This window comes from Lepus europaeus, chromosome 3 (assembly GCF_033115175.1).
Source record: "Lepus europaeus isolate LE1 chromosome 3, mLepTim1.pri, whole genome shotgun sequence".
Lineage (NCBI taxonomy): Eukaryota > Metazoa > Chordata > Mammalia > Lagomorpha > Leporidae > Lepus > Lepus europaeus.
In genome coordinates, this window is record NC_084829.1 from 153,139,444 (window position 1) to 153,163,450 (window position 24,007).

The window sequence follows — 24,007 nt, forward strand, 5'->3', positions numbered from 1 at the left end:
TTTACCTATTTATTTCTTTTTAAAATATTTATTTATTTGAAAATTAGAGGTACAGAGAGAGAGGAGAGTCATAGAAAGAAAGAGAGAGATAATATATATCCATTGGTTCACTCCCCAAATGACTACAACGGCCAGGGCTGGGCCAGCCTAAAGTCAGGGGCTTCTTCCAGGTTTCCAACATGGGTGAGGGGGCCCAAGCAGTTGGGTGATCCTCTGCTGCTTTCCCAGGTGCATTAGCAGGGAGCTGGATCAGAAGTGGAGCAGCCAGATCTCTACCCAGCACCCATATGGCATGCCAGCACTGCAGATGGTGGCTTAACCCACTGGGCCACAGAGGAAGCTCCTTACTTGTTTATTTCATAAATAACTCTTCATTAACAGGCTTTGCTATCTCTTAAAGGTAAATAAAATGTATTTTTTGAAAATAATTCTGATTGATTAAAATAATGATCTGCATTTTAGAGCTCAATTGTTTAATTTTCAAATGCTGATGATTTTTCATAGACATTCTTTAGCTAGATAAGGATATTACTGATTTCCCTTAATAGCTTATGAAGTGAGTCATTGAAAGTGAGTCATTAAGGCCAACTCCTGTACCTGCTCTAAAATTAGTAGCTGTTTTACTAGATAATTATTACAATGTTGTTTCAAATAACTTCATGTATACCAAGTATTTCTTTTTCTTTTTTTAAAAAAAGATTTATTTTATTTATGAAAGACAGTTACAGAGAGAGGTAGAGTCAAAGAGAGAGGTCTTCCATCTGCTGGTTCACTCCCCACATGGCCTCAATGGCCGGAGCTGTGCTGATCCAAAGGCAGGAGCCAGGAGCCTCTTCTTGGTCTCCCACATAGGTGCAGGGGCCCAAGGACTTGAACCATCTTCTACAGCTTTCCCAGGCCATAGAAGAGAGCTGGATTGGAAGAGGAGCAGCCAGGACTAGAACAGGCTCCTATATGGGATTCTGGCACATCAGGTCAGGGCTTTTATCCACTGTGCCACAGCGCCAGCCCCTATACCAAGTATTTCTAATAGTTAATAATGCTTTCTTTGCTTTTAAATAATTTTGTAAGAGTATCACAAGAACAAAGGGACTTTCTTATTTGTATTGTGGCATACCAGAAATGTTCTTTCCATCTGTTGTGTTTTAGGTTAAGGAGTTGATATGTAATGAATCAAGGTATGTCACAGTTTTCAGAATGAATATAACAAGATAAGCTTCCAGTAGTTTTGTTACCTGGGAAGTCACTGACTTCTATCTTTACCCTAATAGAGATTCCTAATGTGGGCTGTATGATTACCCATAATTCTTAAGAAGAACTGGATTTCAATAGAATTTGTTTCACTTTGTGGTTTTGAAAAACATTTGTTTTATTCCCTGAAAACCTTATTCTGAGGTGGGATTCATAGACTTCAGCAGGATTCCAAATGGAACAAAAATATTTAGGAACCTTGTCATAAATATGTCTCAAACTATTAATTTTAATGTGAAACTAATGGTCAAGCAGAAAGAAGAAAATGTATCACTTGAATAATATTCGGCACATTTTACTGCTTAAAATATCTTGATACTATTTTATTATTTAAAAATGAACTAATAGCAATGATAGCTATTATTTAGTTGTTGAGCACCAATATGTTGAGACACTATAATGAGATCTTCACTTATATATTCTTTCTAGTTTTCATTGTAACATACTGCCTGGACAGTATTATTCTCATTTTGCATATGAAGAAACTGAAACCTGGAATAATTAATTCATTCAAAATAATTCATAAACTAAGAGGAATTATACCAGGGATCAAATAGTTCACCCAAGGCCACATAAGTATCCAATGGAAAAGTCCAGTAGTGGCCACCATCCTTTCCACTGCATATTGGATCTAATAATAGCTTACTCTACACTGAAAAAGTTAAAAATCTAGTTGAGAAATGTGGGCCTCTAAGAAGGTATCAAACAGATATTTTTCTCTTTATATAGACATGAAATATAAGTAGATCTTTCTGGGAAGTAGTAGTTCTCCCTTTCTTCATTCAAGCATGGCCTGAATGAATCAATGCCGAATCAGGGGTTTCCTGGAGTAATCCAATTCCCTTCTAGGATTACACCTCACTTGTAATCATGACAGAATAAGAGTACCCCACTTCAGTCATGGCATCTGTATGTCCTTAAAGTCAAGAAAAGAAACCTACTCCTTTGCCTTGCTAAATATTTATAAACTTTCCTATTTGTGTGTGGCGTATGTGTCATTTGTTGTGTGGGGTTTTGTTGGTCTTTTTTTAGTTATCCCAATTCAGACCATATCTCATTTGTGATCTGAAACCAAGAGGTTTTGCTATCATAAGGACTGAACATAATTTTACTACTAGATCAGGTTTGTGCCACCTAGGTACTTGTTATAGAAGCCCTAGAAAACTGATACAATTATTTTTATTAGCAGTGCAATTGTAGTTCTTGTTATAATCTTTAGAAAATCATCATTTTTAATGGAATCTAGTTCTGAGCCGGGGATCATGTTGAGCCAGCATCAGATGGAATAGTCTTGCTTTCAAGGCAATTAGAATTTAGAATGTCTCGTCTAGGCTGGCCCATTTACCTACATTATTTTCAGAGTGCTTATTTAATGATCTGGCAAGATCTATGCTTATAAAAAAAGATTCACCATAGGTTAAATGCAAATAGTTTTCTGGGTCTCTAATATCCTTTCAGCCTCTCTCTAGTATGATTTTTTAAAAAGATTTATTTATTTATTTGACAGAGTTACACACAGTGAGAGGGAGAGGCAGAGAGAAAGGTCTTCCATCCACTGGTTCACCCTCAAATGGCTGCCGGCACAGCAAACAGCAGGTTTACCTGCTACACCACAGTGCTGGCCCCTAGAATGATGTTTATAAGTTCAGAGACCACTGACTTCTGATGTGAAATAATCTTTTTTTTTTTTCCTTCCTATTGTTGGTTATGGTCTCTGGTACTGATATTTGTGTAGGATAACGGAACAGTTGTGGGAGGTGGGAAACTCTAAGAAGATGAGAGGGAAGAAACAGTGTTCTCTAAATAAATATCCCATGTGCTTGTGAGACCCTCAGGCCTTAGAGGACCCCAGGTTTCCTGGCACACCCCTTCTTTGTACAGAGCATGTGACTTGTCCTCTGATTCTCAGCTGAAGCACAATTAAGTGATTGGATACTCAGACTTTCTGATACCTGTTGATGACTTTGCTCTATGGCATTTTCATTTCTTCATTCTGAATTTAGTGAAACAATGGGAGCAAAAGCCCCCTTTATTCTCCTAGAGCTTGTGGAATTAGAATGCCCTGAATCGCTAGTCACACCAGGTTTCCTTTTGCATGTGTCCGATATTTGCAGGTGTTCGTGTGATGAAGCCCTCACTCACACTATCAGGTTGTCATCATCGTCAGTTTTGGCTTCACCGAGGGCTTGAGGCCAGTGGAGGTGGGAGGAAGCCATCGTTGTTCCTTTGCTTGGGGGACTTGCTCTAGAAAGGATCCTGCCTTCCTCTTGAGGTCTTTGTGTTGGCGACATTTGTAGTGTTTGCCAGGAGCATATAGTTATCCGGAAAACTCAGATTGCTGACAATTGTATCTGAAATGCTCTGTAGGCCTGCTTCTAGGTAGATAGATAGGAAAAAATGTATGTTCCAAAGTACAAGTGCTTGTTGACTTTTCAAATGCAGCCAGTCTGTGCTCTTCGTCAGGTAACTCAGAATTACTCCACAGCAGCCGGCCTTCCTGTCCATTTGACAAGCACTTAAAAGGACAGTCTTAAGTACTTTACTTCATAGTTTATTAATTTTTTCCTCTTTTAGTTTGCCATCTACTCCAAGAAACAGGAAAATAATTTCTTTTACTTTTCCCCCTTTCTCATTTAAGCTGAAATTGATTTCTTTCTGAGTTCATAAGGGGAAAAAAAAATAAACTGTAGTTAATATAATAGCCTTTGCTGAATAAAAATAAAAGATGAGTTTACCTTCAAGCTATATGGTATCAGAATAGAGTGCTGTTTCATGCCTTGCTGGGGGACTTTGATATGAGTGCAAAATCTCTTATGAATAATTGTAGCCCTACCAGAAGTAATCGAATTGTTTATTTGGATGGGGAGGGAGGTTGGTTTTTCATGTGCTTTTGGAAAATTGGGAAGCTAGGAGACACTCTTAAATTCATTAGCTTCTCTAGAACTCTTCTCAAATGCTTATTGTCATGACAACCCTCTCTTCATAAACCAAGGCTCAGAGTGTAATACAGATGGGGTTGGTAACAAGGTAGAGATGCCATCTGCTTTGTTTTCTCTGAGGGACATTTTTTTTTGATCCCCAAATCTCAAAGTCTTGACTTATTTTTTTTTAGGAGTCGATATAGCTGACTTCTTTTCTCCTGTTAAACTGCTTCCTCACCTGTCATCACATAACCTAACCTTTGTTAAATGGAGGCAAAGATGGATAATTATGTGTGTGAAAACAAATATACATATTTTCATGACTTATTTCTCTGTAAAGGCTGGTATGAAGTGAATGTTGACAGTGAGGTCCAGAGCAGAGGACTAATAAGTCAATAATTTTTCTAGGAAGCAACAGGAAAATTTGTTTTTGCTTCTGAACTTTATGTTAATATCTATGCTTTTGATGATAGGACTGCATACAATCTGCAGTCGGTTTTGTCATTTTTCAAAGTGAATAGAAAGGAGCATATCAATTCTTTAGAAGAAACCTTTGCCTATTACTACATTGGGAGAGAAATATGATAAATGATTGCTTACACAAGGGAAACAGCCCTATATCTTCACCCTCTGCTTCGCAAGATGCAATGGTATGTTCACATATCAACTTCCTGCACAAAATGAGGACATAATTTTTAAAGGAATACATACAATATTTCAGATTTCTTTATGCTATGATCAAAATTAAGATACATCCAACTTTGGGGAAAAAACCCCAAAATATCTAGCCATTAAAAGACGTATGGCAAAGTAAATAAATAAATAAATAATGGGTAAGGGGACTATTTCTTTTCTTTAACAAAATTTTAAAAGTTATATTAGGTGAACAAATTCATGTATTTACTAAATACAGATTTAGGAGCATAGTACTTCCCACCCCACCCTCCTTCCTGCCCACACTTCCACCTTCTCTTCTTCTTCCTATTTCTTTTAATTTTCACAATGACATACTTTGAGTTAGTTTTATTATCATAAGATTAACCCTCCACTAAGTAAAGAATTCAACAAATCATAAGAAGGAAAAAAAAAGCCACTGTACAACATTAGAGATAAGGGCACTAAATAATAATCAATTCTCAAAATGTCAATTTCACTAATATACATGACATTATTTTTATTATATTATTATTATATTATTTTATATTATATTATTTTTTATTAGTTACCACAGATCAGGGAAAACACATGGCATTTGTCTTTTAGGGACTGGCTTATTTCACTAAGTATAATGGTTTCAAGTTGCATCCATTTTGTTGCAAAGATAAAATTTCATTCTTTTTTTTTTTTTTTCAGCTGAGTGGCATTCCATAGTGTATATATACTACATTTTCTTTAGTTATTAGTTGGTGGATGTCTGGGTTGGTTGATGTCTTAGCTATTGAGAATTGATCTGTAATAAACATGGGGAGTACAGATAACTCTTTCATATGCTTATTTCATTTCATTTGGGTAAATTCTTAGGAGTGAAATTTCTCTATATTCTAAGTATTTTACATGCACAGTGGTTGTAATTCTAAACCCTCCAGCCTTGAGGGGCTTTTCCGTTGTAGTCCATTTTTCTTTCTCAACACAGATGGCCTATTATGACTGTGTTAGAGCAGAAGTAATTCATTTTTATATTCCATATGTTGATGTGTAAACATAGTCAACTTCTGTTGTATGAGGAGATACAAAAGCAATATATTAAATACAAAAACACATTGTCAGAAATACAGATGATGATTAAACAATAAACATGAGACAATGTCCAAAGTAGGCAAGAACTGTTAGAAAATTTTTGAAGTAGAGTCTGCTACACTTTTAGGGTTAAGTCTAATAGGTTTTTAGGGGAGCATTGTAATGAGTATAGTTCCTGGAAGATAGTTCTAGGATAGGATTTAAAAGCAGGTGACATTTGTTTGCAAACCTGAAATCTGTTTTGTCTTTGGCTTTCCTTTATCAGATTTCCTTTATACAGTCAGTAGGCCCCTTGCTCGATCTAAGACATTGTCCAAGGAAAGATAGTCTCCTGCATTTAGTTTCTACCGCCAGTATGTATTGCAAGACAGAGGTCCAGGAAACTCCCCTTGCCCTCTGTTGGTTTTTTTTCTTTTGTTTAGATAGCAATGAGGAAGGAGTAGAATTTCTACAAATAATACTGTCAGCTTTTACTTTGGATGTGCCATAGAACCATCAACTTTTAATCTGTAAATGCAAAAATAATTCTCAGGGTAAGGTGTGTTAAGTTCTACTACATTGTTTTGAATTATCTGATAATGGTATCATAAAAGTCTTCATTCTGTCATGTAAAATAATACATGGTTCTGTTGTCAGACTGCATGGTCAAGGTTGTAAAGTTTGTAGTTTATCTAGATAAAACTGTCATCTTCCATAACTCTTTCAAGATATGGGTTCGGTTAATATGAGTTGAGGTTTTGCATCATTAACTTTAAGAAGCAATACCTAAAAGATATGAACTGAACTAGTCAATTTTTACTCAGATTCACTGGCTGTTGCTGTGCATTGAATATAGTTTTACCGTCTGAAAAATCATGTTGGATTTTAATCCCCTTTGTGAGGTGGTAAGAAGGCAGAAACATAATCTGACTATGGTATTTAGAGCTGAGGCTTTTGTGGGGGGTGATTAGGATTATATAAAGTTCTCTGGGTGGAACCCTACAACTGAACACCAGTGTCTTTATTAGAACACACAGAGGCACCAACACACATGTTCCCTCTCCCCTTGTTATGTGATGCCATGCAGCCAGCAAGAATGCCATCACCAAGTATGAGTCCTTGAACCTCCAGGACTGTGTGAAAAATAAGCTCTTTTCTTTATAAAGTTACCCAGCCTCAGACATTTCATTATAGTAATGCAAGGCAAACTAATAAGGGTATCCACTATACTAAGTGTGACATCATTTTAGGGTTTGCCTGAAGAACACTGCTTTGTTTCTCAAGGCAGGTTGTCACCCCAGGGCTAGTTTTATTCTGCCTGTTCCAAGACAAGTAATGAGCAGAGAATGGAGTGTAGAAGGTGACTGGGTTCAATAGCAAACATCACATATCTATATTGGGGGTATTCAAAGACAGCTGCATTCTGGAAATGTTGAACATCTTGAAATGCTTTGGGCATAATAAATTCCAAAATGTCCCTTCTTTTCTAATTTTTTTACATGTGTATTTTCAGTAAAACTTAATCTGCATGATCTTGTTCCCTCTACTTTTAAATCATAAAAAATGTTGTTTTGTAAGAGTTGTTTGATGTCCAGGAAACCTTTTAAACTAGTCTATTTTTATATAAATAAAAGGAAAAAAATAAACAGAAAACACAACATGACATCATGAACTAGTCACGGAAAACACAAAATTCCCATTTACCATTGAAGTTCTAAATCTAAAATATTTTAAAGCAGAACATCTCTCTTGGTATTTTCAAAACTAGTTCTCCCTTCTACTGGGCACAAATTGCAACCTGTCGGGGTGAAGTAGGGAAGAGAGTGGCTGCTGTGGTACTCTGGGAATTCTGCTAACCCCTTGAATTTTATGGATGGATCCGTCCATCTATATTTTACAGATGGGGCGGGCTTTCAGACATCGTCAGGAACTGGCTGCAAGCCACCGAAGAATTGCAAGTCAGGTCTGCTTGACTGTTCAGCTCATTCTCTTCCTTGCTTTTGACTTGCTTATTTTCCTGGCAATGGTGGTTGGGGTGCTCCTTCCAGATACTCAACTTGTCCCATGTTGGGACGACCTGGAAGTGGCCAGTTGTTAAGCCTGAGGATAAGGGCTATTGTAGCTTCAAGAAAAAGTCAGCTTGGAATTAGTAAGGTGGATATTAATATAGTGTCTCTGTAAGAGCATTAGAAATGTGATACGATAAGATGCGAGGTCAGGGTGGAGCCTACATAACACTTCCATTACTATAGCAAGGGAAAACCAGAACACAGAGTGATGACAATGGAAGGCAGGTTTGGCAGGAAACTCATGCCCTTGCATTGTGTTTTACAAGATTTCCAAAAAAGTGAATATTGATCCTGTTGCTGTTTATTTTGGTGATGTGTGCTGCATTTATTTAATTTTCTAACAGAAATAAATGTTCAATAAGAATTGTGAACGGCATAATTGATTTAAATGAATTGAACCTATTCTTACAAAAATAATTTTTAAATGTTTTTGCTGCTGCTGGAAACACCTATTATAGATTAGGAATCTCTATGGCAGAATCACATATAAGAGAGAGTCCAGAAATATTTTTGGAGGAAACAAAGGTCATTTTCAACTATACCATTAGGTCTGTGTCTCATGGTATAGCAGTAAGTTATTATTTTATGGAAAAAATTACAAAATTAGAACAGGAAAACTGCTTGGCATTTGAACAGAGTTCTGGGTTCTTCTGATAATATTTGTACCATAGATTCTCTCCCAGAATCTCAAGTTTTATTCAGTTTATATTTGTCTTGTTCTATAATCTCACCTTCCGTGATTTCTTCTTTTTCCCAGTTTACTCTTCTCTTGTACTTTTAGTATCAAAACGAAAAGAGATACATTATTCAACTCTTCTTACATTGAGTAAGAAGGCAATACAGAAAAAAAATGAAACAGGCAATTTCAAAACTGACATTTTGGAGAATATTGGGGTCATCCTATGACTGAGAAAATGATTAAGTTTTGAAGGTCAAGGACCAATATTTTTTCCACTGGATTTATGGAAGGAACCAACCACCTGGCTTCTAGTTTTATAGATAGCATTCCCCAGAAAAAAATATGCTGCCTTTATCTTTCACAGGGTTTCTATTTTGCTTTGTGTCTTTAAAGATTGTATTCCATGGAAATAAGAAATGTAATTATTACAGAACTTAATTTTCTCATGTGTCTACTGAAGGGTTACTTTGATTTATGTTTTATTCTAAGGCAGTGTAGAACTTTACAAGCATTCAGATTATGTGAGTCATTTTGCCTAAGGATCTCTGCATACTTTCACCATCATTTCTAAGGGCATTGCCACACCCATAAGGGAGGATGGGCCCTTAAGGATCTCTTTGTGTGCCAAGAAAAATTAAGCAATATGCGCAGCAATCCCTAGTAGAGCAGAGGCGAGAAGGGGGGTGGATATGCCATCAAAACTAAGCTGAAACTAAGGTAGAATATCTTGGGAATATGAGGAACAGGTTCCTGTATGTTGGAGGACAGAGGCTGACATGTATTTACTTGGTGATGAGGCTGAAAATAATGAGCTGGTTGAGTGGATGGTGGGAGGTACCTTTCTCTATGCAAGAGGCCTCCCTCAATTTCATTAGTTAACTAGATCACTATCCATAAGAGATCTGGGGGTGGGATTTAAGGCATTTTTCTCTGTAGTGTATTTCACCTCTGGATACCCTAGTACTAGGACTGGGAATGTAGACTAGGGAGAAAAGATCCTTGTTTTCCTAATTTTTTTAATTTTATAAAAATGAGATTTCTAAGTATCTGATTTCACCTTGCCTCAAGAAACTGTCCTAACTATTTTTTAGTTAGGTATTCTGGCCCTCTGGTGTGGAATCCATAGGCCCACCACCCCCTGGTCATTGTCGTTTAGATGAGGGTCTACATGTGACACGGCTTACTGTGCCTCCTCTAAGAGTGTCTCTCTCAAATGTCTCTCCTTGAATCCCAAAGCCACTGCTCTGATCCCATCTTCATATTTATGACACTTTGAATTGTTCGAGAAAGATTGAAATGGCCAAATTAACCATGTAGGAGCTAACTATCATTTTGTTGTAGAACAAATGTTCTCAATTCATAGCCAGTAGGAAAATTAACATAAATCTGAAATAAAATTAAATAAGGCCAGTTATGTACAGATATTAATTTTCAGTCCTTTTTTAATGTTTGGCATCTACTAAGGGGGCTACAACATCCAAACTTATTTCTGAGGACTGATCTATCAAGGATAAGAGGCTTGGTTAATTTGAATGGCCAAAGTTGTTATAAAAGATCCATTTGGAATCTTCATGTAATCTGCAACTTGTCCTTTGCTGGTCTCTGTTTCACATCTCTGACAGTCCCCAAAATGCTGGTGAACAACCAGACATAAGAATAACACGCCCTGCAGAGGATGGCTCATTCGGGTATATGTTTATAAGATTTCTGTTGGAACAGAGAGTTTACATCTGACCACAAAGGCCCGTGAATAATGTGAGGCCATCTGCCAACCATTGACCTGCCCAGTCATCATGAGCCCTTGCTTCTGTGGCCTGCTGATCCACATGTCTTGGTTCACCACCTACTGGGTTAGCCTGGTCCACATTTTCCTCATGATGTTATTGGCCTTCTCTTTTGGCACTGAAGTTCTCAAGGTAACTAGATCAGATACCCTTATCAGTAACATCTTGTAGATGCCAACTGTATTGACAGGTTTGTTTCAACCACTGGGCTTCTCTTCTTTTACTCTCAGGTTTTCTCCTCAAAGATGGAGCTATCCTCCAATGCTAGCAAGTATAAAATGTGTTCCACCTGTGGTTCTCACCCCTGGGTTTTCCCCTTGTTCTGGGTCTACCTTGGGGTCTACCTGAGCTGTACTGTTACTCATTGTTCCTTAAGCTCAGCTGCCTCAGTTAATGTGCGCTGTGGTCACCCCCATACTGTACTCTTCATCCACAGCCTGAAGAACAATGATGTGAAAGGAGTCTTGACACAGCTCCTCAGAAGAGAAGCCTCTTGTCCTTGATAGATCAGTCCTCAGAAATAAGTGGACGTTGTAGCCCCCTTAGTAGATGCCAAACATTAAAAAAGGACTGAAAATTAATATCTGTACATAACTGGCCTTATTTACTTTTATTTCAGATTTATGTTAATTTTCCTACTGGCTATGAATTGAGAACATTTGTTCCACAACAAAATGATAGTTAGCTCCTACATGGTTAAAAATAATATCAAAACTAGGACATTAGAAAAAAGGAGACACTCAATTTTACAACTTTCTTTCACAGTCCTTATATTATTGAGAAAGTTAATTGAAAGTCTTTTATGTACCTTCCCCTCAATTCTGTCCCAGGAACTTGCAGGGGACACCAGACAACAGAAATAAGAACCCCTATGTTCCAGCAATATGAACAGGTAGAAAAAATTATTAAGTGGACACTTCTTTTGAGCAGCCTACAACATTTCAACAAAAGAGCCCAGCAATCCTGTTGACTTCCAACAGAAGAGTCAGACATCCTTGAGACAGATCTCATAATTACCCTACTTAAGGGCTTCAAATGATGATAGGGATCTTTTCTGGCTCCTGGAAGACCACTATATTGCCAGATTTAAATAACATTGAAATCTTACAGTGAGAATTAGAAAGTATTGTGTTTAAATGTAAAGTTGCTACTGTAAAGCAAGTCTTTGGTTTCCAAAATTGATTGGTTCCCTGGCTAACTAAAGTTCTGGAAACTCAAGAGGCACTTCCAGATCTCATCCTGTGTAATTTTTGAAGTTTGTGTAGCATATTGAATAATCTCTGGTAGGTTTCATCATAGATAAACTGGAGAACTCAATGGCTACATGATTAAATTTTTTCCTACAGATAACAGTGAATATCATAAGAACAGAGAATTTCACTCGTGAATATAAACATTAGACAATACTGAGAAAGAAAAGTGCTTATTGTCAGATCAGGTAATGTTTCTCTAGAGCAAGCTTCATCCGTTTTGATCCAAGTGTGCTCAATAGGTAAATAACTGTACATTTTTGAAACACCTGTTGCCTTCCCCTAACCCCCAGGTGTTCTGATACCCAATCATTGCTTTCTAATCTTTTAGATTTTCTTATGCACAAAGCCACTCACTTTCTCATTTTTCTGGATGTGAGCCCTGCTCTATATAACTGGAATCCACTCGTTCTAATGAAAAGAAGCCCGCTTTGATAAAGGTTGCACTCTCATTGGAGTTGGCATGGCTCAGTGATGCAGTAGTGGGAGGTGCAATAACTTTGGACTTAAAGAGCATGTCAGTGGTTTTTACCAGAAGAAATCATCGTGTTATCATTGTTCATCTGATTTATTATAAGTGATATATTTACATACACTGGCATCACTGATCTGTCTTTACATATTAAGATGAAAGATCGTGGATTTGCAAAGAAATAGAAACGTAGTAATTTGGTCATGACTGTTTGGTTTTATGTAAGTAATTTATATTATCTTATACTTTCTGTCTTCAACTAAACAAAATGAATAATAACAGTCACTCAAGGCTATTAGAAATGACTAAGAAGAAAATTGAGGTTTTAACACTATTTTAGATCAGAACATTATAGAAAGCTTGAATGGGTTGCGTAAGTTCTATATTTCTGTAGATATGACACTAAGGCACTAGAAAACTTAATGCCACATTGAGATTCATTGTTATCAATAGGTTAAAAAATAGTTATTTCCCTATAAAACCTGCTTCTATCACACTTGGTTACATTCAATTCAAAGTGGACTCTTCCAGTTAAAATCCCTAGTTGTATAAGTTTGACTGGTATTAAATAGTTTTCATTTTCAGTGAGCAGGATTTCTCTTGTCTTGTTTCAGGCTTTGTGGATTTGACCCTTCATGATCAGGTCCACCTTTTGGAATGTGCCTGGCTAGAGATCCTGATGATCGGTCTTGTCTGGCGCTCCATGGAGCACCCAGGGAAGCTTCTATTTGCTCCTAACTTACTCCTGGACAGGTGAGTGGCCTGACTTAGGAGAAGCATATCCCGCATGGTCACTGAAACTGTTTTATTCAGAACTCGGTGAATCTTCAGGGAACCCTTAAGTCTGTTTGCTTTATAAGTGGGTGGATTTGGGTACTAAAGGCCAGTTAAGGTCACAGAAAGCTAAGCACTATTTTCTGCTAGAAGCTCCTGAGGGGACCTCTATTATTTGTAACATACACACAAGCACATGCACATACACACAATGAACTACAGTTTCCTAACCGCCTTCTTGAGTTATATAAAATTGATGAATAGCCTCCCTTTAATAAAATCAAATGTTGATCCAAACCACAATAGCATTTTCATTTCTTTCTCCAGTATTAACAATAATAAAATGAAGAAATTTGACCAAAAAGTTCTGAAGGCCAGTTCCAGTTCTATAAATTTGTTTCAGTTTTCAAAAATATTTTTTAAAAAATAATCCTTGGGATCCCTGAGAATGTAGATCGTATTTTTTTCTGTATCATCATTTCTTGGAGTAATGGGATTTAGGCATTATTCTATATCAACTAACACTGCAGGCATCTCCACCTTATACCAACAAGTTTGCTAAACACTTGGAGCACATAATCATGACAACATTCCTGGGAGGCAGAAAGCTTATCATTCACATTTTGCCAGAAAGGAAGTTGCATCTCAGAGACAAAAAGCACAGAACCAGCTGATGGTGGGATGAGGATCTGAATCTAATGTCATTTTGCCTCTGGAATGCTCTGTGACCTTCTATCCTGGGAACTTGTTCTTCCTGCTTTTTTCTATCCAGTGTTGACTCCTTTGGTTTCCTGTCATAGCTCTGCTTCCAGGTATATCTTGGCTTTTTGGAAGGAACCATAAACTTACTGTTTCTTACAGTTTTATTTTGCTTCTGTGCCCAGCATAAGGCCCTGATTTCCCACAGTGCATCTCACAGTCCTTCCTGTTGGGGCACGACACTACCTCCTCATCCCCACTCTACTCTGGGGATCCCGGAGCAGAGTACAGAAAAATTTACAAAGTTCAAGAGAATAGACAGGTGTTGTTTACTATTTTGTCATTTCACAATAATATAGCTTTTTAGATTTAAAATCAAATAATTTTTTGTAACTTTTGTTTAATAAATATAAATTTCCAAAGTACAGCTTTTGGATTACAGTGGCTTCCCCCCCCCCCATAACTTCTCTCCCACCTGCAACCCTCCCATCCCCCGCTCCTTCTACCATCCCATTCACATCAAGATTCATTTTCAATTATCTTTATATACAGAAGATCAATTTAGTATATACTAAGTAAAGATTTCAACAGTTTGCACCCACACAGAAACACAAAGTGTAACTGTTTGAGTACTAGTTATAGCATTAAATCACAATGTACAGCACATTAAGGACAGAGATCCTACATGAGGAGTAAGTGCACAGTGACTCCTGTTGTTGACTTAACAATTTGACACTCTTGTTGATGGCATCAGTAATCACCCTAGGCTCTTGTCATGAGTTGCCAAGGCTATGGAAGCCTCTTGAGTTCGCCAACTCCAATCTTATTTAGACAAGGTCGTAGTCAAAGTGGAAGTTCTCTCCTCTTTTCAGAGAAAGGTACCTCCTTCTTTGATGGCCCGTTCTTTCCACTGGGATCTCACTCACAGAGATCTTTCATTTAGGTTTTTGTTTTTTTTTTTTTTTTTTTTTTTTTTTTTTTTTTTGCCAGAGTGTCTTGGCTTTCCATGCCTGAAATACTCTCATGGGCTTTTTAGCCAGATCCAAATGCCTCACTTGGTTAATCAAATGAGTTTTTAAAATATTTGTTGATTTATTTACTTGAAGGGCAGAGTGAGAGGGAGAGAGAGAGAGAGAGCAAGCGCTCTTCCTTCAGCTGGTTTACACCCCAAATGACCACTATAGCCATGGCTGACCCAGGCTGAAGCCAGGAGACAGGAATTCCATTTGAGTATTCTGCATGGGTGGCAAGTACTTGGGCCATCTTCTACTGCCTTCCGAGGCACATTAGCAAACAGCTGGATTGGAAGCAGACAGCCAGTAATTGAACCGGCACTCTGATACAGAATGCCCGCGTTACAAGCAGCAACTTAACACATTATAGCACAACATCAGCCCAAAATTTAAAAAAAAAATTAACTGAGACATAATTATAGGGGCACCATGTAGTGTTTGCATATGGATGTACATTTTGTAATGTCTAATCAAGGTAAACATATCTATCTCCTCATTTATCATTTCTTTATGGTAAAACATTCAAAATCTTTTCTTTCCATTTTTAAGAGAAATAAATGGCATATGACCATTATGTATCATCCCCTAAAGTGCAGTGGAACACCAGAACTTCTTACTCCTCTTTAGCTGTAACTTACTAGGTATTAAATAAACTTCCCCCTTCTTACCCTCTTCGCTACACTCCCCAGCCTCTGGTAACTCTCTCTCCTCTACTCTCCTCAGCCTCTGGTAACTACCAACACACCTTCAACTTTTATGAGATGAGCTTTTCTAGATTCCATATATGAATGAGATGATGTAATATTTGTCCAGCACTTGGCATGTTTCATTTAACGTAATGCCCTCCGGTTCCGTCCATGCTGTTGCAGATGACAAGATTTCATTTTTAATGACTGCATAGTATTCCTTTGTGTATGTATACCACATTTTCTGTATTCATTTATTTTTTATTGGAAAGTAGGTTTTTTTCATTTTCTTGGCCGTTGTGACTAATGCAGTAAACATGGACATGCATATATCTCTCAACAAGGTCATTTCGTTTCCTTTGGCTATAAACCAAGTAGTGGGATTACTGGATCATATGGTTCTTCTATTTTAGTTTAGTAAAGCTCCTCTGTAGTATTTGCTACAATGTCTCTGCTAATTTATTCCATCGACAGTGTGCAAAAGTTCTCTTTTCTCCAAATCTTCAACACTTTTTATCTTTTATTTTAAAACTTTATTTACTTGAGCTTACTATCTAAGTGTTTGTCAATTTTGTTTATCATTTCAAATAATCAGATTTTCATTTTGTTGATTTTTTGTATAGTTTAAAAAAATCTCCATTTATTTTTTCCTGGAGTTTTATTATTTCTTTCCTTCTGCTAATTTTGGGTTTGGTTTGTTCTTATTTTCTGATTTTTATGCAAGATCTTTCTGCTTCTTTGATGTATGCCTTGGTTTCTATAAAGTTTCTCATTTTTGCTACATCCCAAGCTTTTGGTGTGTTGTGTTTCTATTTCCATTTGTTTCAAGAAATTTAATAATGTCTTTCTATGTTTCTATCTCAGCATACAATTATTATTTTTTAAATTATTTTTTAATTTCCATGCTAAACATATGAATTTTCACTATGTTAACAATATTAGAACATTCTGAATTTTTCTGGAATAGCTACTCTTTTTTTTTAATTAGATAGCCAGAGTTAGACAGTGAGAGAGACAGAGAAAAAGGTCTTCCTTCTGTTGGTTCACTCCTGAAATGGCCACTGTGGCCAGCACGTTGCGCTGATCTGGAGCCAGGATCCAGGTGCTTTTCCTCGTCTCCCACGTGGATGCAGGCACCCAAGCACTTGGGCCAACCTCCACTGCCATCCCGGGCCATAGCAGAGAGCTGGACTGGAAGAGGAGCAACCGGGACAGAATCCGGCACCCTGACCGGGACTAGAACCCGGTGCCCATATGGAATGCCAGTGCCACAGGCAGAGGATTAGCCAAGTGAGCCATGGCCCCGGCCCCTGGAATAGCTACTCTTACCAGTGAGTTTTCTTTTTTTTTTTCTTTTTTTTATTTTTGACAGGCAGAGTGGACAGTGAGAGAGAGACACAGAGAGAAAGGTCTTCCTTTTGCCATTGGTTCACCCTCCAATGGCCGCCGTGGTAGGTGCGCTGCGGCCGGCGCACCGCGCTGATCCGAAGGCAGGAGCCAGGTGCTTCTCCTGGTCTCCCTTGGGGTGCAGGGCCCAAACACTTGGGCCATCCTCCACTGCACTCCCTGGCCACAGCAGAGAGCTGGCCTGGAAGTGGGGCAACCGGGACAGGATCGGTGCCCCGACCGGGACTAGAACCTGGTGTGCCGGCGCCGCAAGGCAGAGGATTAGCCTAGTGAGCCACGGCGCCGGCTTCCAGTGAGTTTTCTACTTTAGGAAGTTTTTATTTCTTTATTAAAGTCTCTTTCAGTTTGAAGAACTTCCATTAACATTTCTTATAATAAAGAGTCCTGGTGGTCATAAATTGTCTCAAATTTCATTTATTTGGAGATGTCTTTATCTCTGCTTTATATGTGAATTATAGCTTTGCAAGATATAATATTCTTGGCTGGAAGATTGTTTTCCTTCAGTAATGCCAAGTCTCCTCCTTCCTCCTAGACTGAGTTTTTGCCAAGAAGTCTGCAACCAGGTGAATTTCTTTATGTGTTACATTATATTTTAGGTTGTGTTATGCCTTCTTTATGTGTTATATTTTATTTTTTCACTTGCTCTCTATTTTTAATTTTGGAGACCTTGATTATAATATATCTTGGGGTAGAATTAGAATCTGACCTATAACCTTTGAACTTCCTGTACCTGTAGAGTTGTATCTCTAGGTTAGCCAAGAACAAAAACATGCCTTTTGACATGCCTTCTATTTCTTTGGCAGTCTCAATTACTTTTTGAACCCCAGTAACTTGGATATTTGATATTTTAATGCTGTCCCAAAGTTCTCCTTAGCTTTATTAATTTCTCTTGATTATTTTTATCCTCCCCAACGGTATATTTTCAAATATACTGCCTTAAAGCTCATCACTTCTTTTATAAAAAAATAGTTATTGATGACTTGTATCACATTTTAAATTTAATTCACTGTACTTTCTAGATCAAGGATTTCTGTTTGATATTAAAAAATTACTTCCATCTCTGTGTTAAGTCTGTCTGACAGAGTTCATCTGATAATTTGCAATGTCTAATGGATTTCTGGTGCCTTGTTTTATGTGTTAGATGAGATCATGTTTCTCTTAATGTTCTTTTTAAAAAATTATTTATATAAGGTGACAAAATTTCATGTATTTCATATATATTCAGAAAAGAGCATAATGATACTTCCTACCATACCTTCCTTCCCACCTACAGTTCCACCCTCCTTCCTTCCTTACTTATTTTCTCCTTCAATTTTTACGATGACATACTTTCAGTTTATTTTATTACAACAAGCTTAGTTCTCAAACAAAGAAGTTAACAAGTAGAAAGTAGAAAAACCACTGTTCCTCAAGAGCATAGACCAGAGCTCTAAACAACAATCAAACCTCAAAATGTCAATTCCATTCATATGCATTGCAATTTATGCACTATTTATATTAGTTACCACCAATCAGGGAAAACATGATATTTGTCTTTCGGGGACTGGCTTATTTCTCTAAACAAAATGGTTTTCAATTGAATCCATTTTGTTACAAGAGACAACAGTACTTGGGGCTGGAGCTGTGGCAGAGTAGGTTAAATCTCTGCCAGGTGCAGGCATCCAGTATGGGTGCTGGTTCAAGTCCTGGCTGCTCCTCTTCCAATCTGTTCTCTGCTATGGCCTGGGAAAGCAGTAGAGGATGACCCAAATACTTGGGCTCCTGCTCCCACGTGGGAGACTTGGAAAAAGCTCTTGTCTCCCAGCTTCAGATCAGCCTAGCTCCCCAATTGCTACCACTTGGGTAGTAAACCAGTGAATGGAAGACCTCTCACTATTTCTTCTGCTCTCTCTCTGTAACTCTGCCTCTCAAATATATAAATAAATCTTTTTAAAGGGACAACAATTCTTGACATTCATTGGTATGTAACATTGTCCACACTTTGAAGGATTAGGTTTATTAATTTTTGAAATATGACATTGTTTGTCACTGTCCTTCTAGAAATCCTAAGTAATCTGTTTGTTTTCTGTGAGTCTGTGGACACTTCAGCTATCTCAGTACTATATAGCACCCTAAGTGAAAATTTGTTTGGAGTCTGTTGTGTAATTGCTGCTTTAACTTTAGAGGATACCCCAAATTGGCCTCAAATCTACAATTATGGGTTCTTTAGAATCAACAGGGTTGAATTATCTAAAAAGATGTAGTCCATCCCTGCAAGATTCTCTCTTAGATTGGAGTAGGCCCAGATATCTTGTGTAGTCTCCATTGCCATACAGCTAGAGCACACTTGGAGCCCACATCCTACCAACCCCAGTACAACCCAGGTCCAAAGTCCACACTGCTAGGGATGGCCTGCTGCAGAGGTGGACTCACAGCCTGAGCCTGTTGCACCCAGCTCCTGGTGATGCCAGCTGAGATATAAATCCAATCCACTGGGGCATTGGGACTCTACCTTGCCTAAGGGTGGGTCCGGAGGCTCTACCCATAGGTACTTGACTGTGTATGGGAACTGTTCGGATCTGCTCCATGTTGGATTTCACCGATGTGGCACTGAGTCTCCAGGAACATCATAGAGGTCTTTGCTATCTGCTCATGATTGAAGGAGGGGTGATAAATGTAACGCCACTGCTTTCTACACTGATTCTAAGCTGGATCCCATCTGGGTCTCATAGTCATCAGACTTGTGCAGTGTCAGTGGTATGTGCAGTCTCAGAGGTGAGTCTGGCCATGATACACACCAGAATGATTCCATCCTTTGAAGTTCATCACATCACATAGGTTTCTGCATGATGTCAGGGTTAGCCTAGACTGAGTACTGGCTTGGGAGTAGTGACTTTGAGGCTGTATGCAATGCTAGGTCTCACTACCAAAGGCTGAGCTCTGAACTCCAAGACAAAGTCCTAAGCTCAGTTTCCCACTGTACTTCCCAATGGCTGGAATATTAATCCACTTTCTGACACAGGTTGCAGGAGGGGTGGTGGAAATCATCTTTTGGCTATCTGGCTAAGTAGGCTTTAAAGAGTCTGATGATACTGGCCTGGGAACGGGGGCTGTAGGGGTCTACCTAGTACTATGATTTACTGGGGTAGGCCTGGTACTGGTTTTCAAGTCTAAGTCCTGGATTTAATTCCCTTCCTTCTTAGATTTGAGAAGCCAGGCATCTCTACACACACTGCACTACTTAGAGCTAGGGGAGGGGTGGCATGGCAATTATTACCTTCCTGCCTTCTCGAATGCATATTTAAAAAAAAATTGTACTAAAACCAACCACTGTGGTCTCTCACTTTTGTAAAGGTGGCTTGGCACTTGAAAAGCTGTTCATTTGTTACCTCTGTGGAGAGAATATCACTGGAACATCTTATTCAGCCACCATTTGCTCTACCCCAATATAACTTTTGGAGAACTGTGGTGATTCTGGTCAAGAAGCTGATTTTTCTGTCCATGCAGGGTACTCTGGTATCATACTTTTACAAAGTCACTGAATGGTCACTGGTGCTATTGCTTATAACTTCACTGACACTTTACTATCTTTGGTTATTTCCTTTTCCTTTGTTCTCATCCCTTTCTTTGTTGTCTTTGTGTTGTCATTTTTTTCTTGCAATCTCATTCTCCTCTGTATTCCTTTGGTTTCTTCTTTCTTCCTCCTGTATCCTTTTAAAAAGTTCCTTGACTTAAAGTAGTATGTTTCTGTGACCAAGTGATACCACATAGAAGTCCTAGACCACATATGATCTTTACCTGCTTCAAATTGGAATGTGTCTTTGTTTAGATTTTGGATGTTGGTAGTTGTTGGATGAACTTATCTACTCTATATTTCCATTCTCAATTATATATATCTTCTTGAGTTCACACATGAAAAATTCATAAATTCATTGCATTTTGAATATGAAAGGGTTTCTGACAGAGTACTTCACCCCAGTGAACTCATATTGCCAATGAGGTGTTACTGCCTAGGAATGTATCCGCACCTTTCTTGCTTTCTTTTTCGCGAACTCATTGTGTTAAATTTCGTAGCTCTCACTGAGGCATGTGTGACCAAATTCTCATCATTATCCATTCCTGCTTTCTAAAACTCCATGTCTGAAGTTTCTACTGTTCCTAGACCAGTATTTATAAACCTGTGTACTGCTGACACAGGGGTCAGATCATTCTTTCTGGTAAGGGATGTCCAGTGCAATTTGGGATGTTTAGCAGCGTCCCTTGGATTCTACCTGCAGATGCTGACAGCAAGCCCTCCCACCTACCAGGTTATGTTCACCACACCTGGGTGTGGCAGCAGCTGGGAGAAGGGCCAGTTGTTCTCTGTTGAGAACTATTGTTCTAGACTTGCCAGCTTCAATGCCCTATAAACAAACTCTTCAAACACACATATCTAAAACTGAATAGATTATGCTCTTCATCAAGCCTATTATTTTCTGTTCTGCTCTATGTTAGTGACATCAACAATCCTTTGGACACTGGAGCTATAGATTTTAAGTTAACTGTTGAGTTCACTTCCTCCCTTACTAGATTATGCCATTAATCAGGACTCTCCTGAGCTGCTTCTGAATCCATCCCCTTCCTCTCTACTCCCCTGCCCTAGCAGAGGCTCTGGTCGTCTCCTCCTCAGATTGCCTGCCTCTCTATCACTGTCTCTCTCTCTTGTCTTCTCCTCCTCCCAGTCCCTCCGCTGTAGTGCTGCTAGACACTTCTTTCTGAAGTATAGCTGTGATCATGATGCTTCCTAACTCAATGTCCAGTGGCCTCTCAATTCTTGGAAAGTATCCCGTAGGTTCTTCACCTTGATCGTTCTGTATCTCTTCTCTGTCATTAGCACAACTATCTGAAAAGCCAGTCAGATTATATACATGAAGAAGGCTGGTTGCTGAGAGTCCCAAAGGGAGTGCCCAGATCAGGTGACCAGGAGACTTGCTGTACAGGCTAAGCTCACCTGGCAGCTGAATTTGACTTGAGGGCTGTGAATGTAACATCACCCAGTCAAATTCTGTGAAAAGTTTTCTACCTTTAGGATTCCTTGTCAGAATCTTATACATTCTTTTTTTAAACTTTATTTTTAAAGAAATTTACTGATATGCTAGATCTCAGGGTCACAGCAAATACGTGTTAATTACTAAAACATAGTTCTCATCGATTCTCATGCTAACGTCACATGAATACAAGGAGAACGGATTCAGTGTAGTTGACAGTCACAATTCTAAGAATATGTGGTCTTTTGCTTCCTCCCTCTTTTCCCCTCTCTCCCTTTTTTTCTTTTTCTTTCCTTTCTTCAGAGTATTACCCATTCTTAAAAGCTCATGCCACTTTTCTATTAAACTTTCCTTCAAATCCTCTCCTCCTAGGCAAAAATTAGTCATCTTCCTTTTATCTAAATTCTCAATGTAGTTACTTTGTATTTCTCTAAAAGTTTTAGTCTTATCCTACTATACGTTTCAATTGTATGTTTTATCTTCCCTACAAGCTCATAAACTTCTTGTGATCAGGAACTGGATCTTGTTTGTCTTCGTATTACCTCCAATGTACAAAGTTTTTCATGATAACAAACAAATGTTAATAGCACCAGCAAGGTCACCCAGGTTACATGTTGCAGAGTCCGGAATAGAATCCACATCTTTCAGTTGTCATGCAGCTGTTACTGTCATCAAACTCACTTGTCATAACTATTCATTAATTCTTGGTTTATTCCTTGAGACTTTGTAGAAATTACATTTGTTTTGGAAGGATTTTCTTAATTTATGAGTGCACTTAGTTTGGACTTATACCTCCCTTTATATTCTACAAACTTGTTATGTAACTTTTGAATTCCAAATGTGGGTAATCAGAGGATCTTATTTTTCCATTACAGAATCTATTATAAAGTAAAATAATTAAGATCTCACTACATTTAAATGTAATTGGTAAATATTAATGTATAAAGCACATAATAAATTTAAATATTTATAAATAAATATTTTTTTAACTTTTATTTAATGAATATAAATTTCCAGTGTACAGCTCATGGATTACAATGGCTTCTCCCTCCCATAGCTTCCCTCCCACCCGCAACCCTCCCCTCTCCCGCTCCCTCTCCCCTTCCATTTGCATCAAGATTCATTTTCAATTCTCTTTATATACAGAAGATCAATTTAGTATAAAGATTTCAACAGTTTGCACCCACATAGAAACACAAAGTGAAACATACTGTTTGAGTACTAGTTATAGCATTAAATCACAATGTACAGCACATTAAGGACAGAGATCCCACATGAGGAGCAAGTGCACAGTGGCTCCTGTTGTTGACCCAACAAATTGACACTCTAGTTTACGGCGCCAGTAACCATCCTAGGCTGTCGTCATGAGTTGCCAAGGCTATGGCAAGTTTGCCGACTCTGATCATATTTAGACAAGGTCATAAAAGACAGAGTGAGGATAGTAATCAATGATCCTAAGAGTGGCATTTACCAGGTTTGAACAATTATACAGCATTAAGTGGGGAAGAGGACCATCAGTACACACAGGTTGGGAGTAGAGCCATTGGTGGTAGAGTAGAGGTTATGATTACAAAGGAATGAGGCCCAAGTGCACTAGACAGGGCCTAGAACAAAGGACAGAGTCATTATTAGAGGAGCTAAGAAAGGTGCTGTCTAAGCTACAAGTAATTTTTCTGATTGGGAGGCAAATAGAACCTGATAGAAGGGGCTTGATAATAATCTGGTGGGCTTTAGGCCTTGTAAGGTAAGAGGCCGAGACCTATCTATCTCTTCACATGGGGTATATCCTAAGGGAGGTGTGAACCTCCTAGGGGAAGGCACTCTGTTGACTTTCATTACTTGGCTGGCCTGGGAGGAGAGCTGGCCAGGTAAAGGCAGGTGGCATCTCTAACAAGAAATTTACAGTTCTGCCTGCAATGTTGCTGACCCTACTTGACTAACATTTTTCTGTAATAGCATAGCCAAAATAAGAACTTAAATAATAATCTCATAGCTAGATTCACTTAGCCATCAGCGAAGTATACAGTAAGTATAAAAAACCTCCCTTTCAGACCAAAGGGAAAGAAAGTTTTAAAGTGAGAATATAATTTTCTTCATGGGCATTGTCTACCTTAGAAAAACTACTACAGAACATGCCTGTGACTACAGACTTGCAGTTCAGGCCACCGAAGATCAGAGATGGGACACGGGCACTCCCTTGACTTGCATCCTCTGGTCTGCTTTAACACAAACCAGGAGGAAAAGAAAGCTCGGCATCAGAAGCAATGGGTGGCAGGCCTA

At 38.4% G+C, this 24,007-nt stretch overlaps 1 protein-coding gene across 4 annotated transcripts in view; it reads left to right on the forward strand.

The window, feature by feature from the left end:
* Positions 1-24,007, forward strand: part of ESR1 (estrogen receptor 1) — a 464,974-nt gene that overhangs the window by 367,555 nt on the left and 73,412 nt on the right. For all 4 annotated transcript variants that reach the window (XM_062186943.1, XM_062186942.1, XM_062186945.1 and 1 more), the window contains exon 6: positions 12,757-12,895. In XM_062186943.1, the coding sequence (XP_062042927.1) occupies positions 12,757-12,895 (139 nt within the window). The remainder of the gene's footprint in view (positions 1-12,756; positions 12,896-24,007) is intronic.